Here is a 19,484-nt window from a genome sequence, read left to right as displayed (position 1 = left end):
CCATACGTCCTACCCCCTATATGGTGCTTGAACTGCTGGTAATTTGGGCATATGTTTTCCCACAGCAATTCCAGCACCACATGTTGAGACTTGCAAACCGTTACAACATTCTCCTTTCAAGGCAACTATTTCTACCCGTAATGAAATGGCAAACTTTTGCATGGTAAGAAAACACACTCATAACCAACTAACTGTTTAAAACACGTAAGCACGTTGAGTAAAAGCCTTAAAAGGTACTGAATAGAAAAAACACACAACAGTTCTTGCTGGCTATAAACAATATAAAATAATCCACTACGGCATACATTAACAACCTTGCTTGATTATAGACATATATACATAAACACAAATTTACGTAAGTTAGAGCTTCCAGATGAGCAGGAATTCCTTATGCAATTGACTAGTTCTTACTACGAGGAAAAAGGAATTTTTTCTTCTTTCTTGGAGTACCTTTTACATGTGAGTCTAGTAATACCAGTTATGGTAGGCGAGAGAATGGATCACTCTTAGTGCCTTGCATTTTAAACAGTACAACCATTGGTGCCTTAGACTTTCACAGACATAGCAGAGGCTAACAGTCGAATAAACCCGTAGGTGGCCGGCCGCGGTGGCCGAGCGGTTCTAGCCGCTTCAGTCCAGAACCGCGCGACTGCTACAGTCGCAGGTTTGAATCCTGCCTCGGGCATGGATGTGTGATGTCCTTAGGTTAGTTAGGTTTAAGTAGTTATATGTTCTAGGGGCCTGATGACCTCAGATGTTAAGTCTCATAGTGCTCAGAGCCATTTGAACCAAACCCGTAGGTAAGCTGGGAGAGGAAAGAAGCAATCCGAACCACAGATTTACTCTGACTCGCCCCCCTTCGGTCCTCAAAAGGGGACAAACGGACCTCCCTTTCTAATATTACCACCTTCCCGCAGGTGGGCAGACGAGAATGAATGGCGGGAAACCCCCAAAACATACGGTTCATATAATTAACGTGAATAAGTACATTGAATTCAATTAAACTTCAGAAAATCTGTAACAATCAATACTCAACTTCTGGTGCGTTACGACTCCCAGGCTGAACCAACGCAACACCTCTGCCGAGCCGCCCGCTGCCAGGCATTTCAACGGACGCAGGAAGGCGCGCCGATTTTCAGAACCTCCTCGCCGGTCGACAGCATACGGCCGAACTGCAAATTAGGCCCCTCGCAGACCCACGCTCAGGAAGACTCCTTTCGCGACGAGCAGTTAATGCCGCATACCATGGAGCCGCTGTTCGCGTCGCTTACGCTGATGCCGCGGTCTGCGCGCTGTCCCTCTGGCACCGGCAGAGAAGTCGCTTCTTCATGCCGCAACTGCAAACTCTCCACAAGAGCCCATACAGCCAAATCATAAACCCACGCGAACAGCCCGCTTTTCCCCTTTCCCTCTAGAGGGAGACACCGAAGCCTTCAATTGCGACAACAGCACCAACGTCAGAGAAAGGAGGGCGACTGCTTCACGCTACGTGCTGTGGCGCGCTTTTCAAAGCTAACTTTACTATGGCTCACCAGTGGTTCCAACACCACCAGTCCCTAGCAGTTCCAGGTCTGAGGACGAGGTGGAGATCGTAGAATCCCTCAAGGTCCTAGATCTTGCTGACGCTTCAGATGCAACAGTCCTGGATACCAGCACTCATGGTGACACTGAGGCATAAACTGTCTCCTTGATCCCTTCATGCATTCCCAAATGACTGACTACCTATTGCTCCAGTGGAACTGCGGTGGTTTTTTGTCCCACCTCGCTGAATTATGACAACTTTTGAGCATTACATTTGCGTTTTGCATTGCTTTTCAGGAAACGTGGTTTCCTGTGATGTCGACCCCAGCCCTTTCTGCCTGACATGGGTACTACAAAAAATGTACTGACTGTGACAGACTGCAAGGTGGAGTCTGCATCTATCTATGTCTGTAGCGAACCTATGCCCTTTGAAACACTTTTAGGAGCTGTGAGGACAATGCAGGAAATTACCATCAGCAATATATACGACCCTCCAGACGATGAAGTTTTGCACCATGTATTAGCTGCCCTAATTTCTCAAGTCCCACCCCCACCCCCACTTTTCCTACTTCTGGGTGATTTTAATGCCCCTAACTTTGTTTGGGGTGGAACCAAGATTGCTGCTGTGGTAAGGTTTTCAATTATCTACTAACTCACCTCAGTTTTTGCCTCCTCATTACAGGTGCCCCCATTCACTTTAGTGTGGCATATGACACATACTGAGCCGTTGATCCCTTGGTTTGCAGTCCTGGTCTGCTCCTTTATATCCACTGGAGATCTCACGACGAATTGTGTGGTAGTGACCACTTTCCACTCTTTCTGTCCCTACCCCAGCATCGCCTGGACACTTGCCCATATGGGCTCTTACCAAGGCTGAATGGGATGCTTTCAAGTGCACTACAACTGTAGAATCTCCTTTTTATAGGACCACCATTACTACCATTGTTGCCAAAGCTGAATCTTGAATCTCTAGTTCCTCAGGTTGCCCTAGTGGAAGTCAGTGCCTTGGTGGTCACTCAAAATCGCTGTGGCCATTAGAGACTAGGTGGGCCCTTAAACATCATAAGCACCATGGATTTCTAGAGCACGTCATTGCCTTCAAACAGCATCGTGTCCAGGTATGTCAGCTCATTGAATGATGGTAGTATTGGGGACGATACAACTCCACCATTGGCACAAGAACCTCTCCTTCCCAGGTCTGGACCAAGTTCAGATGCCTTTACGGATATGAGACTCGTGCAGGTATACATGGAATTTCGAGATGGAGCTGTATATGCCGATCCACACATAATTGGAGACTGTCTCGTGGATCATTATCTTCGCACCTCAGCATCTGAGAATTAAACAGTGGTGAAACGACAATTCCTATCTCGCGCTCCACACCAATCCGAGACATATGGTGCTCCCTTCAGTGAGTGGGAATTGCTCAGTGCCCTTGCCAAGTCTCCTGACTCAACCCCTGGGGCAGACCACATCAATTCCCAAAAGCTTAAACGTCTGTCAGTGGATTATCAGTGCCACATTCTTGTCATCATCAACTGAATCCTGAGCGATGGCGACTCCCCATCGCAGTGCCAGGAGAGTATGATCATCCCAGTGCTAAAGCCTGGTAAGAACTTGCTAGATTTGGACTATTATCATCCTATCAGCCTCACCAACTTTCTGGGCAAGCTGCTTGAATGTATGGTGAGCTGGCCGTTGCGTTGGCTCCTCAAGTCTCAGCGTCTTCTGGCTCCCTCCCAGGGCGGTTTTTGGCGAGTTCGCTCTACCACTGACAACTTACTCTACCCGGAGACTGCGATCTGAATGGTCTTTTCCCGGCGTCAGCACCTCATTTCCACCTTTTTTGGTCTGACGAAAGCCTACAATATCACTTGGCGACACCACATCCTCTCTACTCTGCATGAGTGGTGCCTTTGGGGCCCGCTCCCGATTTTTATACGGAACTTTTTGTCGCTACGCATTTCAGAGCTCGAGCTGGTGCCTCACACTGTCCTCCTCACATTCAAGTGAATGGGGTCCCACACGGCTCTGTCCTGAGCGTTCCGATCTTTTTAATCATCGTTAATGGTCCTCAATATCTCCCCACCTATATGCTGATGATTTTTGTATTTCCCTTTGCTCCTCTTCTGTTGGTGTGGCTGAACGTCGACTGCTGGAAGTTATACAAAAGGTGCAGCAGTGGGTCCTCACTCACAGGTTTCAGTGTTCAGCTGCCAAGACTTGTCATGCCCTTCTGTTTTTGTTGTACTGCCATCTCCATCTGGTACTTTACCTTGATGACCAACTACTTAATGTAGTGGAGACATTCTGCTTTTTGGGACTGGTCTTTGATACTTGCTTAACTTGGCTTCCCCATCTTTGTCAGCTTAAGGAAATGTGCTGGCAACATGTTACTGTTATTCAGTGTCTGCACCACAACGAATGGGGTGCTGATCGCCCTACACTGCTGCAGCTGTGCAAAGCACTTTGCAGTCCCTTCTTTCCTATGGATGCCTGGTGTGTGGTTCTGCTTTGCCCTCAGCATTCCAGCTGCTGGACTCTATACACCACTGTGCGACAGGAGCTTCCCAAACCAGCGTCCTTGTAAAGGCTGGTGTTCCTCCATTGCGAATTAGGTGACAGTAGTTGCTTGCAAATTATACTTCCCATATTCATTATTCGCCTTACCATTCAAATTACGATCTCCTTTCCCCAATATGGCTAACCATCCCTGACAAGCCGGCCGCGGTGGTCTAGCGGTTCTGGCGCTGCAGTCCGGAACCGCGGGACTGCTACGGTCGCAGGTTCGAATCCTGCCTCGGGCATGGATGTGTGTGATGTCCTTAGGTTGATTAGGTTTAAGTAGTTCTAAGTTCTAGGGGACTTATGACCTAGATGTTGAGTCCCATAGTGCTCAGAGCCATTTGAACCATCCCTGACAACAGCAGCGCACATTGGGGATGCCAATTGCAATTTGTGTTTGCTTCTTACTGATCTCGACACTTTCTTCTTCCGTCGTTGGTCAAGGCGTCGGTACAATCTGCAAATCTCCTCCCCGTAGAGGCATAATACAAAATTGTTAAGGCTTTCGTGGCCACTTGTTGACAAACTGCCTATTGGCTTCTGTCTCGGGTTCTTCGGCCGACGTTCATCTAATGATTTTTCTGGAGTTTCGCCAACACGAGTGGCTGGCATTGTCAAAGCTTCACCCTCCATTGCCGGTGGTGAACTGGAGGCGAGCTCGCGGCCGCAGACTATATGTAAACACGGCGTAAAGACGATTTTCAAACCGACAAGGAAGATCAAAGAGTGTCTTAGATCGGCGAAGGAGAAAAGAGACCCACTTGCAATGTCGGGAATATACCGTATACCATGCACATGCGGAAAAGTTTATGTCGGAATGACTGGACGATCAATTAACACCAGGATCAAAGAGCATAAGCGACATTGCAGGTTGGGGCAGGTGGAGAAATCGGCCGTGGCAGAGCATCCACTGAATGAGACCGACCACGTAATAAAATTCTCCGACACGCAAGTTATGGCTGTAGAGAAGCACCATCACACGCGCTTGTTCAGAGTAGCTGTAGAAATACAAAAGCACGCTAATAGTTTCAACAAGAAAGAGGAAAGCCTTAAGGTAAACGGATCCTGGCTGCCCGTACTGCAGCGAACGACCGTCGCAGGTAGCAAGAGGAGAACCGCACCGGAAATGACCGCGGAGAAGCCCTGGGACGTTGGCGCGCCATGTACATATAGTCTGCGGCCGCGAGCTCGGCTCCAGTTCACCACCGGCAATGGAGGGTGAAGCTTTGACAATGCCAGCCACTCGTGCTGGCGAAACGTCAGAAAAATCACTTTTCTATGTGTTCACTTTGTGGTCCATACCACAGCCACTGGTTCGTCTGGACCTATCGCAAAGCCCAAAAGGCTCAGTTCTACCTGTGGCCTCCACTGGCAGTTTTTCTCTATTGTTGGTGAGTTTCAGGACTCAGAAACAGTCTACACAGATGGCTCAATGGCTCTTGTCGGCTTCACTTATGCTCACGTTGGAGATGCTGAACACAGCTCCTAGCTGGACTGCGTCAGTGTTTTCACTGCACAGTTGGTAGCTATCTCTCGCACTCTTCAGCATATCCATTCCTGCACAGGTGAGTCCTTCGTCATCTCTAGTGACTCTTTAAGTAGCGTACAAGCTCTCTATCAGTGCTTCCCTCACCACCCTTTGCTGTTAACTATCCAGCAGTCTCTTTGTGCCCTCGGCGACAGCGGACATTCGGTGACCTACATTAGGACCCCAGGACATGCTGGGATCCTGGGCAGTGAACTTGCTGGCTGGCTGACCAAACATGCTACCAGTAAACCAACTCTGGAAATCTTCGCACTGGAGACTGATCTCCAGTTGGTCTTATGCTGTAAAGTTTTCAGGATCTGGGATGCTTAATGACACACGGTCAGTACACCAAATAAACTATGTGTTGTCAAGGAGAATACAAATCTGTGATAATCATCCATGCAAGCCACTCGCAGGGAGTCTGTTGTCCTTTGCTAACCCCACATCAGCCGCACCTGGCAGACACATAGACACCTCCTCCGTCGCTAGGACGTACCTCAGTGTTGCTGTAGGTCCCACTTGACTGTCGTCCTCATCTCACTGGACTGCCCTAGTTTAGTTGCTCTGCAGTGGACTTTTAACCTTCCCATCACACTGTTAACGGTGTTGGGAGTCAGTCTTAACAGTTGACATCGTTTTACGTTTTATTTGTGAGGGTAATTTTTATCACACAATCTAATGGTGAGCATCTGGCTTTTTCTATCTTTATTTTAACTCTTCCTCACTCTTTCTTTGCTGTTTTTTAGCCTTGGTGTTCGTATTTTCCCTGTCCAAGTTCGTCTAGCCTTGTCTTTAAGGCTGGAGGTTTTAGTGTGTTGCAGAGTGGCTCGCTCATCCTTTATTCCTGTTGTGATCACCCAGTCCTGGCCATCTGCTGCATTGTTCTGATACCATCCACTGTTTTTTCTTTTAGTTTACGTTTTCCACTTTTGTTAGCCTTTTTTGTTTTCTTCTTCAGTGTGGTTTCGAGTCAGTCTTTCACCTTTTACTTTCCCGAAATCGTTTTGATAATGTTTTTAACCTGAGAGCTGTTTGAATGTTGGGTAATGGACAGATGACAGCGTAGTTTGATCCCTTTACTCACCACACCAACCAACCAATTAAAACTGCTCTCATAAAGAATCGAACTCAATGCAGTTTTCGTAGTACTATAGCTAGGAACATGTCAGATCTATTGCCAGAATGTACAGATATATTTTATATCAGACCTCAGCTTGTAAATCACATCCAGCGAGAATGATAGTTGGGTTTGACAATGCATATGACTGAGTAAAAAACAATTTTTAATATGACTGTGAGCAAAATGCGATTTAACGGATGAGTGACTAACATGATATACAGTGTTATAATTAACGAGGCATCCACAGTCATCGTTAGTCAGCATCTTATGACACCACTATACGCAGATTAGTATGGGATGGCTGCTGCCAGCAACATCACATGCTTCTGATTTTAAATCACATCTCGTAATATGACAAGGACTTCAGGTTTCCAAGATGAAGAAGATATGTAAGGAAAATGCTTATAAATAAGTTTGCAGTTCAACAGGAACTAAAATTTGCAGAAAACTGCACACGTTTGATCAGCGAGACCAGTAATTGACTACGAAACAGTTCCAGCTCATAAAACTAGCCTAAATATCATATCCATAAATGCTTGCGGATCTTATGTATTTTCCCACAATTTACAATATGGTTTGAGTTAGTTAGGAACATAACCGTATGTCAGTGCTTCAAAGGCTAGACGGCTGTGACACAAAAATTACTTATAAGATACAAGTGGTAACTTTCATGAAAACTTATACCATTGGTAAAAGCATTTAGCAGTAGTATTTACACTGTTCACAACATTTCCAAACAGAACACAGGCAGTGGTGTAATCCTTCATGTGTAATGACAGCTCCTTCAAGAACATCTTTAGTGTCACAATGCTACAGGACATGCAGATATTGGATCTCAAGCCACAGAACTGAACGTCACGAAAGACAAGAAATTACTGCTATGTCCAAATGCATTCTCATTCCATATGAAGCATCTAGCAGATACACTTCGATCAATGTAGATCTAATAAATCACAAGCTAGATTCTGTTTCCGAGTATTAGTTGGACACAGTTTTTTTTCAGGGAATACTCTAAATAATCCCTTGCTGACCACAAAACTCAGAGCCAGCAGGTAGGAGGTAATTTGTGATAATGTTACCATAACGGATAAATTATACAGTTTCCTATCCCTCCAAGTTTACTTTGCCTGCAATTCTGAATAGTAGACAAACGATGAATGGAGCTGCATGATGGAAAAAACATGTTCACCAACAGAGCAACTTACAAACACACGGAATTCAAGTGCATTCCTAAACCGAAATATACTGATCACCAATGCACTAAATCACTATTTTAAAGAAAAGAAATCCTATTAACTGTCTCTCAAAGTGAAAGATTAAAAAATCTGTTAAAGTCCTTGTTCATGCTAAGCAGGAAATCTAACTTGCGGTCGTGATGTGAAACAAAATTTAAACTGTCACTAATGTTCATTACATTACTTTGCAAATTCAACTTTTCTGAGTGGTTTTCCAGGGTATCATTTCACTTCAGTGCATGTTCATTGTTTTCAGTGTGATTGGCTTCTTCTTTCTTAGTGCATTAGATTAATTTCACTTCAATTATTGCTTATGGCACATACTGTCTCTCAAATGGTTCAAATGGCTCTGAGCACTATGGGACTTAACTTCTAAGGTCATCAGTTCCCTAGAACTTAGAACTACTTAGACCGATCTAACCTAAGGACATCACACATATCCATGCCCATGGCAGGAACGTAGCGGTCGCGCGGTTCCAGTCTGTAGCGCCTAGAACCGCTCGGCCACCCTGGCCGGGGGGCTCTCAAAACATCTTATTATAAGTGAATTACATTTTTATAGTAGATTTGTGTTCCTGCTACTTTCATGAGGTGAAACATTATTTTTCATCACTAGAGAGGAAAAATTGTGCGCCAAAATTATAAATGAAAAACACTGTTTTGAGAATCATTCGGCTAAAAGTCCGTTAAGTATAACAAATATTTTATAAAGTCATTCTTACATTTCAGAGTGAATCATAAGTTACCCCATTTCCTGTTAGTATTCTATGTACAGTAATCCATATGCAGAGAGCTAACTTTTGATTTATGGGAGCACAGTCAGTCCCATGGTTTGAGATCCTACATCTGCATGTACTGTAGCATTGTGACACTAAAGGCTGTCTAGAAGATGCTGTCATTACATAGATAGAGACACACCACTGGCTGTGTTCTGTTAGGAAATTTTTTGGGCAGTGGAAGGACTGCTGCTAAATACTGAAAGAATTGGGAGTGACTCATTATTACTAACAAAGTTTATATGTATGTAATATTTGTCAAAAATATGGGAGAAAATGCTAGGAAAGCTTATGGCGTGTAGTTTTCATTTTCATGCATGCAATTTTGGGCATGGTTTGCAGGTCTCCACCATATCCATTGTACATCAGTGCTAGAAACACCACTCAATAAATTGCCTGCTACACCACACCCCATCAGAGATCACTCGTGTACAGAAGGTGGCTATCATCGGTTCACAGCTGAGGCACGCCCATGCTGGGTGGTACCACTACCAGCCCCAATAACCACACATATGAAAGGCAAAGACTCATCGCTCTGTATAAGTTGTGTGTGGCTGCTTCAGCAGCAGATTTAGAGTACAGATTAGCGGATCATTTTTTAACAGCGATAAACTTTGTGGCCCAGAAGCCCACATACGACTGATCTAACAGAATATAGACTTGCAGCATCTTGTCCACCCAGAAAATCTGTTGGATTGGAGGAGAGGGTATCATGCACTGGGTGTACTGATGAGGCAGCAAGCTGTAATTAAAGTGGGGATTCCATAAAATATTCAGTCGTAATAAGAAACCGTAGTAGATCAAGTGTCTTAAATTGTCACTGATTCTGGTCAGGTTATAAATGATTACCATTAAAGTACCAGTAATGATAGTTTAACGCCTGTTTGTGAAGCAGCTTCCACAGCTCCGTATTAAATTGCCCAAACAGCTCAGAGACTGGCTCTCATCTGTAGGAGTTTTTTGAATCTGGAGATGTGACTTTGACGTCTGTCAGTGATCTGTGCATTTAAAAAATAAGTAGCACTACTTCAAACATTCAGTGTCACACCGTGGGAACACCTTCACCAGATTACACACACACACACAAAACACACACGCACAAAAGACACAGACACTCAAACATGTGTGCAAGGCAAACATAAATACACTGCCTTCACCGGGACCACACCAAGTGAAACACTGTGGGAGTCAAAAGGGCTTCAGAGCTGTTGGTTCCTGTACAGTCATTGAGGATTCACGTCTGTTTCTATCTATATAGAAAAGAACCATTATTATCTCATGCAGTTATCACTATAAAATGAGTTTTGAATATGTCAGCTGTATGATTTTCAATAGAATCAGCAACATTTGCAAATCTGTCTGCCCAAAATATTTCTAGAAAAAGGAATTATATATTTTATCGATCAGCGGATATTGGATTCATTAATTTAATACGTCATTTACCATTACTTCTTAATTGACTTTAGTTTCAGAAAATGTTACTAAATTCTTCTCCTGAACACATGTCGCACAGTGTGTTGTATCAGCATGTAGGTATTTTCGTTTAGACCCATCCTAGCGAGATTGCCGCATCTAAATTACATACTGCAGCACTTTCCAGGAAACAAGATTTACTTTCCAACGGTTGTCATATCGAGACAAGTACATTAAACTTTAATTTACTCTCATGATCTCGCTGTCGCCTTAAGGCGTATCACGGCCAGAGGAATATAAGACGAAAGTTTCTCTTTCTCTCTATCTCTCTCTCTCTTTGTCTCCCTCTCTCTCTCTCTCTCTCTCTCTCTCTCTCTCTCTCTCTCTCTCTCTCTATCTCTCTCTCTCTTTCTCTATGTGTATGTTTCTGTGTGTGTGTGTGTGTGTGTGTGTTTGTTTGTTTGTTTGTTTGTGTTAGTTCTTGTGTGTATGTGCATCTGTCAATGAGTGTGATTGTGTGTAGGGGTAGAGGAGTCCAGTTTGGTATCATTGCTGTACCCTAAACGTCACTACTAAATGGTTTCCTGGTTAATAGTAGCTTTCTCTGTTTGACGAGTTTGTGTCAAGAAACTTGTTGATAATTGGGTTTACTTTTGCTCCTGTAATAACAGAAACTTCTCTTTAAATAGCAGGAGACGTCATTAGCATTATGTGTCACATTTTCAAGTGTCAGAGAGGACTGCTGCACACAGAGACGTAGTAATGGCTGAACGAAGTGGAAGGCAACAACTTCTATAATGACTGAATTCTAAGGTCAAAAACTAACGATCACGAATTAAAGTGACAAAATGTGATAACTTTGTATCTTGAGAGTTGGAGTGTAGGAATTTTTTGTGGAGAGTGCATGAAGAATTTGAGAGAATGACGTAAATGTGCATCTGTACGTTAATATAAAACAACTTTCTCAGTGTTCTGTATTACAGATGGGAGATTTATCAGTTGTCAGAGAGATGAGTTTTAGAATTGGTTACAGTTGTACCACTCCGATACGCTTCTTCATCAGAAGTGTGTGTCTGAAGGAAAGTATGAGAGTTTCTGTGTTTTGTGTAGGGCCCTCTCTGCAGCGGAGAAAGGCAAGAGGCTGATCAAGGCAGCTAACGATGGGACAGTGCAAGAGCTGCAAATGCTGCTGGCAGCTGGGGCTGATGTGGGTGCGACGGATGGGAACAAGAACACTGCACTGCACTGGGCAGCCTGGGAGGGTCACGTGGAAGCGGCGAGCTGTCTGGTGGGGGCTGGCGCGGAGGTGGGCGCCGGGAACTGGGTCCAGAACACGCCGCTGCACTGGGCTGCATGGGGCGGCCGGCCGGCCGTGGTGCGGCTGCTGGCGGCGGCCTCTGCAGACCCCAATGCCAGGAACGTGGACGGGGACACGCCGCTGCACTTCGCGGCTGAGCATGGCCGCACAGAGGAGGCGACTGCACTACTCGATGCAGGGGCTGACAGCGGAGCCAGGAATCACAAGGGGAAAACCCCAGTGGACCGCGCCAGGCAGTTCAACCACCAACACTGGATAGACAGGATAACACGACACTAGCACTACAATACACACCTCTGAAGTAAATAGAACACTGCTCTAGTAAAATCACAACAGTAGCGACAATGTGAGATTCATATACACTAATGTGTGTAGCAAGAAGCGAGTTTCCTTCCATGAAAACTCAACAATAATCGAAACGTATATCATTAATAATAAACATGTTTTTAACTAAATTCATTATTGTAAAGTAATTGGTAAAAATATGCTATTACACATAACACCACAGCCAGTGTGGCAGTAAGGCGCTGTACTGTTGCGGTAAGTTGCTGGCTACAGTAACAATAAATCTTCAATTTAATCAACAACAATTTATTTATTCAGCCAACTGCACAATTTGCAAACACTGCCAGTGAGTGTCCGTTAAGTATGACTTTAAGTAAACAGTTATGATGAAAGTCCAAAGACAGTCGTCTGAACAGAAAAAGAGCACGTTGTATTGAGCAGGAACATCAGTCATCCCCAAGGAAACCCCAGAGGCTTAGTTTGTGTCTCAGAATAATGTAATACAGTATCACAGTAGCTGTGGGAAAAATAACAATGATTACTCAAACCATTCGTCTTACAATACCATAAAGATATTACAGCGCTTCTTAAAAACATCAAGAATTTTCTTACTTGCCAAGGACAAGCATTTACAAGAGAAACACACTCACTAATTATGTCCATGTCTTGCGGAGATGCAAATGTGTTCACAATGCAACAATTTCCAAAACTTATGATAAGGCATACGCCCACAGAAATTTTCATTGAAGGAGTCCACATACATGAAAATAAATCATCTTTGGTAAAACAGTTACTGACTGGTTCTTCCGTGTAGTATGCTGCACAAAGTGGAAACCTTAAGATCACGACAACTTAAAGAAATAAAAGGTAAAATATTATTAATCTGGCCTTAAGAGTCAATGTAACAATCTATCAAACAATGCTCAGAGCTGTATCTCATCTAGAGTAATTTAAGATTATGTTTACATGTTATTCTAAGCCAATTACATACATGAAAAACAGTTTTGCATCACCCCAGTTCCCAGAACTCCTGAAAATAGATGTTGACTTTGGCTACTGTATCACGGAAACAGTCTATTTTACTGTTCAGAGTTGTCTATACCCACCCAAAGATGTAAACAACCATGTATGAGCAGCGCCTATTAGACGGAGGGAGTCCGACAGCTGATCAGTTCCAGTCATTCCACCAAGAAGGAGGTGCATGGCTAGTGTTGTCTGTAGTTCAACCCTGCCTAGACGGTCAGTACTACGGTCTGATTGCGTTCGCATTGTTTGTGTCAGGAAGGGCTCTCAAGAAGGGAAGTGTCCAGGCGTCTCAGAGTGAATCAAAGTGATGTTGTTCAGACATGGAGGAGATAAAGAGTGAGAGGATCTGTCGATGACATCCCTCGCTCAGGCTGCCCAAGGGCCAGTAATGCAGTGGATGATCGCTTCCCACGGATTATGGCTCGGAGTAACCCTGACAGCAACGCCACCATGTTGCATAATGCTTTTTGTGCAGCCACAGGACCTCGTGTTACAACATAAACTGGGTGGAATATGCTGCATGATGCACAACCTCACTCCAGATGTCGATGGTGAGGTCCATCTTTGCAACCACAACACCATGCAGTGTGGTACAGGTGGGCCCAACAATATGTGAATGCATCCCTCAGGACCTTCAGTCAGACAACTGTCAGAGATGTGTTTGGAGGTGACCCAGTCAGGATGAACGCATTAGATACACTGCCCAGCGAGTGCAGCAAGATGGAAGTTCCCTGCTCTTTTGGGGTGGCATTATGTGGGGCCGAAGTACGCCACTGGTGGTCATGGAAGGGGCCATTATGGCAGCACGATACGTGAATTCCATCCTCCGAACAATAGTGCAACTATATTGGCAGCATATTAGCGAGGCATTCGTCTTCATGGACCATAATTTGCGCTCCCATCGTGCACATCTTGTAACGATTTCCTTCAGCATAACGACATCGCTTGACTAGAGTGGCCAGCATGTTCTCCAGATATGAACCCAATCGCTCATGCCTGGGATAGGTAGTGCGGTTTATGGACGACGTGACCCTTGAACCACTCTGAGGCATCTACGCCGAATCGCCATTGAGGAGTGGGACAATCTGGAGCAACAGTGCCTTGATGAACTTGTGGGTAGTGTGCCATGAAGAATACAGGCACGCATCAATGCAAGAGGACCTGCTACTGGGTATGAGAGGTACCGGTGTGTACAGCAATCTGGATCACCATCTCTGAACGTCTCGCTCTATGGTGGTTCAACATGCAGTGTGTGGTTTTTATGGGCAATAAAAAGGGAGGAAATGATGTTTATGTTGAGCTCTATTCCAGATTCTGTACATATTGCGAAACTCTCCGAACCGAGTTGATGCAAAACTTTTCTTGATGTGTGCGTTTTAGCTGGTCAAGAGGCATCAGATAAGGCGCTCTTGCTTAACTTCTCTCTGTAAATAAATGAATGTATGAAAAGGAACTTCATATATGTCGGTCAAATGTGACCATACGTATGATTTGGCATAAACTTCTACCTATTGTGTGAAACTAGTAGATAAAAAGAAGACGAAAATGAACTTAAGTAACCAATTGCTCTAACTGGAACGACTTAGCAGAAGTCTTGTTGGGCAGAGTAGTGCCCAACAGCCAACAGCGTTCCACAGGTTACAAACAGAGTAAAGTTAACACTACGCTGGATACCTGTAGGAGGCTCAGGAGGAAGAGTAAATAAGCTTACCTTGCAATTAATACACACTGGCCTACGGTTACTATTAAAGAAAACGTAACATATCCAAATACCTCAATAAACGATACGAACAAAGAATGAGTGACGATGGATAAACAGTGTTACGTGGATTGGTACAATTTTGAACTTAGCCAGACTCCCCTTTAAGACAAGTAATGACCTTGGTCACAAAACCTGGCTTAAGCCTGTACTATTCGTATTTTTATTTAATAATGGACATTTATACTAGATCTTAAGTCACTGGCAAGAATGGTAGGAATTAGTACACAACAACAAAAATAAATAACAAGCAGCCAAATCAGTAGTTTTCTCAGAATAGTCCATCAGTTGACTCACACCAAAACAGAGCATAGGTCTGTAAGAGAAGCGCGGAATACTAACACAAATCAATCACAACTAACGAAATCTGCAGTTAACACCGAAGATCAGTTACTCTCACAGCCCATGAATTGACCACACAGAAATGTATCTGAAGTTCCACCACTGCACACAATATATAACTGCCCAACTCTGTACAAATTGACCAGGTAAAGGCGCCAGCAAAATCATAGAAGAGAACATTAACTGAACAAAGATAGAGGTGGAACCAGAATGCGATGGATTACTGCGATGTGAAACCAGTACTTGGTGAGACATATCAAGTGTCACAGTTAATTACAAGAATCGCAGTATCGGGCAGTCCAAACCATTTTCCTTCCGCCTAAGGCCTGATGTATTAATCACGCAGCTCCATTGGTCATCTACAATCCAAGACTCTGCAAAGTCCAACAACCGCAAACACAGCAATAATAGGTCCCCGTCAGCTCCTACGACTCTGACCACGAAATTCTCCTTCAGCCATGTAAAATTGTCCTTCATGTGCCCAAAATACCCTGTGCTCGGGCACCTACAGCTGGCCAGCGGAGCTAGGAACTCTTAGCTTCGCTGGAACCAAAGAGTGCGCGTAAGCTACTGATACACACTGGTACCAAGAAAACAGAACACGTGTGTGGCAGATCCATATTACTGGCATATGAACTCTAGGGTTAGAATGCATTTTCACTTCAAATCTAAGACTGCTTCTGTGTGTGCAGACGATGCATTAATTGGCGACCTCTGTTATAATATGACATTAATAGCAATATTCAGACCACTTAGTTCTGATCCCAGACTAAATTTACTCATGTGTCAGCAGTAGAGATGGTTTGAAAGCTAGTGTGTTCATAGCATGGCGTTAATACCAATATTTGGACCAAATCGTTTGCGCATGATATGACACAATATAATAGGTTTACGTTTATTTACAACGAATTGTAGAAAACCGTTAGTAACACATGTCCCAACAGAGCTGTAAAACTGTAGTTCCACAACACATTACGATGTGTGGGGTAAAATAGACCTTCACGGTGACATTGCAGGGTGCTGCAGCATATTTTCCCTTTTTCAATTTTTGCCTTCCATCCGTCGTCTGTGCATCTCCCTGCACCAGGCGTCACAGCGGCAGAGCGCCTGCAGGTGCCGAAACTCTGGCAGGGCGGGTGCCCTAGTCAGCAGTGTGATGAACTGCAGAAAATGTACCGCTTGTTCAATATGCAGATTGAATAACATTTAGGATAGGCTACTACCCTGTCTCACTCCCTTCTCAACCACTGCGAGGGCTTTGTGTATATCTTGGCTACAATAATGAATTCAATATGCTTATTGTAGTTGCTTACCCGCACCTCTATAACCCTGTATTCACCTTACCAGAAGTTTCGTTTCTCCTGCCAAAGAATCTAGCTAATTCCCACTATATCCTGCTATCCATTTCCCTTTTTAAATTTTCTAACCTACCTGCCCGATTAAGCGATCTGACCTTCTATGCTCCGATCTGTAGAACGCCAGTTTTCATTCTCCTGATAGTTATGTCCTCCTAAGTAGTTCCTGCCTAGAGATCCGAACGGGGGACTTTTCTACCTACAGAATATTTTACCCAAGAGGGCGCCATAATCATTTAACCATACAGTAAAGCGGTGCCCTCGGAAAAATTACAGCTGTAGTTTCCCCTTGCTTTCAGCCGTTCACAGTGCCAGCGCAACAAGGCCGTTGTGGTTAATGTTACAAGGCCAGGTCAGTCAATCATCCAGACTGTTGCCCCTGCAACTACGAGTACTGAAAAAGCTGCTGCCCGTCTTCAGGAACCACACGATTGTCTGGCCTCTCAACAGATACCCCTTCATCGTGGTGGCAACTACGGTATAGCTATCTGTATCGCTGAGGCAAGCAAACCTCCGCGCCAACGGCAAGGTCTACGTTCCGTGGATGGGAAATGGGATATATTACACATCAAAAATGAAATTGATAGCATTTTCATTTCATCATGCACACATTTCATCATCCAAATAAAGTTGTCAAAAGGGTAGGAGTTCCTATTCAGACAAAAGTGAAACAGCAACCTATGAACACAAGACAGTCAAACAAATTTCACGAAGATTGACGTGAAATGGAACTCACCCTAGGCAGAATGGTGCAACTGAGGTGGTAATTCAAATAACACAAGTACAGGGAGCAATTTACTACTTTTTCTATAATTCAAGTAAATAATTGTGATTAAGTTAGTGATCCGTCAGCTGAGATGCTGATATCCATATTGATGGAAGCTAAACAGCTTCTTTGACTCTCCGTGAATGATAAAGCGTAATATGTCTATCAAACGTTTGTAAAAGTTAAGCTATCATTACCTATAGATAATGAGGAATTCATACTTCAGCTGCACAGCTATTGACCTTCACTTGGGGAGTATCAACAACATATACATCTACATGGATTCTCTGCAAATCACACTTAAGTGCCTGGCAGAGGGTTCATCGAGCCACCTTCGCAATTCTCTATTATTCCAATCTCGTATAACGTGCAACGAACGAGCGCCTGTATCTCTCTGTACGAGCTCTCATTTCCATTATTTTGTCGTGGTCATCGTTTCTCCCTATGTAGGTCTGTGTCAACAAAATATTTTCGCATTCGGAGGAAAAGTTGGTGATTGAAATTTTGTTAGAATATTCTGTCGCTTAGAAAAACGCCCTTGTTTCAATGATGTCCAGCCCAAATCCTGTATCATTTCAGTGACACTCTCTCCCATATCTCGAGATAATATAAAACGTGCTGTCCTTCTTTCAATAGTTTCGATGTACTCTGTCAATCCCATCTGGTAAGGATCCAACACCGTGCAGCAGTGTTCTAAAAGGGGACGGACAAGTGTAGTGTAGGCCGTCTCCTTAGTAGGTCTGTTACATTTTCTAAGTGACCTGCCAATAAAACGCAGTCTTCGGTTAGCCTTCCCCACAATATTTTCTGTGTGTTCCTTCCAATTTAAGTTTTTCGTATTTGTAATTCCTAGATATTTAGCTAAATTTACGGCCTTTAGATTTCACTGATTTATCGTGTAACAGAAGTTTAACAGATTTCTTTTAGCACTCATGTGGATAGCTTCCCACTTTTCGTTATTTAGGGTCAACTGCCAATTTTCGAAGCATTCAGATATTTCTTCTAAATCGTTTTGCGATTTGTTTTGATCTTCGGATGACTTTATTAGTCGATAAACGACAGCGTCATCTGCAAACAACCTAAGATGCCTGCTCAGATTATCTCCCAAATTGTCTATATAGATAAGGAACAGCGAAGGGTCTATAACACTACCTTAGGGAACGCCAGAAATAGCATCTATTTTCCTCGATGACTTTTCATCAAATTACTGCGAACTGTGACCTCTATGACAGGAAATCACAAATTCAGTCACATAACTGAGACGATATTCCATATGCACGCAATTTCACTACGAGCCGCTTGCGTGGTACACTGTCAAAATCCTTCCGGAAATCCAGGAATAGGGAATCAATCTCAAATGCTTTGTGAATAGCACTCAACTCTTCTCGCCAATAATGAGCTAGTTGTGTTTCACAAGAACGATGTTTTGTAAATCATTGTTGACTGTGTGTCAATAGACTCGTTGCTTCGAGGTAATTCATAATGTTCGAATACAATACATGTTCCAAAATCCTGCTGCATATTCAATCCTCAGTGCGTTTTCATTTACAACACACACACACACACACACACACACACACACATATATATATATATATATATATATATATATATATATATATATGTTTTAAATATATTGTTAGTCCGAGTTTGCAATAATCCCATGTTTCGTTTGTCAGTGAGAGAAGGCTCCTTATCTTCCAAATAATAATAAATATTCTGCACATATAAATATGCTGTGGTTACTTGAGGCCAGTGGAGTAGCTCCTTGAATAAAGAACTGGTGATACCGTCAGGATACATCTGTGGCAGTAGCAGGTGGAATTGTTGGCTGTATGCCGATCACAAGGGCCATGGTCATAAACAGCTCACCAGTCTGATTTGTAGGCGTAAGTTGCCCAGACTGAACAGACCTAAGGCTTAACCTCTTAATGGTTGTTTACGTTTGCGTATATTTTGTATGTACAGTGTACAGGTGATATGTCACTAGGACAGAATGTACACATTTTCACGATTTAACACTATGAGGTGACAAAAGTCTTGAGATGCCTCCTAATACAGTGTCAGACCACCATTTGCTCGCTGGCGCGTAGCCACTCGACGTCGCATTGACTCAACAAGTCACTGGAAGGCCCCTGCCGAAATACTGAACCATGCTCCCTCTACAGCCGCCACTGACTTGTAAAGAGTGGGTCAGAACTCTCCACTACATGAAACAATATATCCAACTCAACGCTATTATTTTCCATTGTGTAAGCACTCAGATATCGGTAGTAACAATATGAGGGCGAATGATGGGAGCGCATTGATGTGAGACGAGGTGTGTTTGCTGGAGTGGAAGCAGTGGTGTCGGTCGAGAGCTCGGGGACAGAAGGCGTGTCACGGTGCTCTCACGGCTGTGACGGCAGATCTCACCACACTCGAGGCCTGATGTCATTTATACAGCCAGGAGAGATTTAGATGGCTTAACTACGC

At 43.9% G+C, this 19,484-nt stretch overlaps 1 protein-coding gene across 2 annotated transcripts in view; it reads left to right on the top strand.

Moving 5' to 3' along the window:
• Positions 1-11,931, top strand: part of LOC124720047 (serine/threonine-protein phosphatase 6 regulatory ankyrin repeat subunit B-like) — a 59,750-nt gene extending 47,819 nt beyond the window's left edge. For both annotated transcript variants that reach the window (XM_047245305.1, XM_047245304.1), the window contains exon 6: positions 11,269-11,931. In XM_047245305.1, the coding sequence (XP_047101261.1) occupies positions 11,269-11,755 (487 nt within the window). In that variant the 3' untranslated portion in view covers positions 11,756-11,931. The remainder of the gene's footprint in view (positions 1-11,268) is intronic.
• Positions 11,932-19,484: the final 7,553 nt, after the last annotated feature.

The sequence above is a fragment of the Schistocerca piceifrons genome, chromosome 11, assembly GCF_021461385.2.
Source record: "Schistocerca piceifrons isolate TAMUIC-IGC-003096 chromosome 11, iqSchPice1.1, whole genome shotgun sequence".
In the NCBI taxonomy this organism is placed as follows: domain Eukaryota; kingdom Metazoa; phylum Arthropoda; class Insecta; order Orthoptera; family Acrididae; genus Schistocerca; species Schistocerca piceifrons.
The sequence above is the reverse complement of the archived record's forward strand: the minus strand, read 5'-3'. Positions and strand labels throughout refer to the sequence as shown.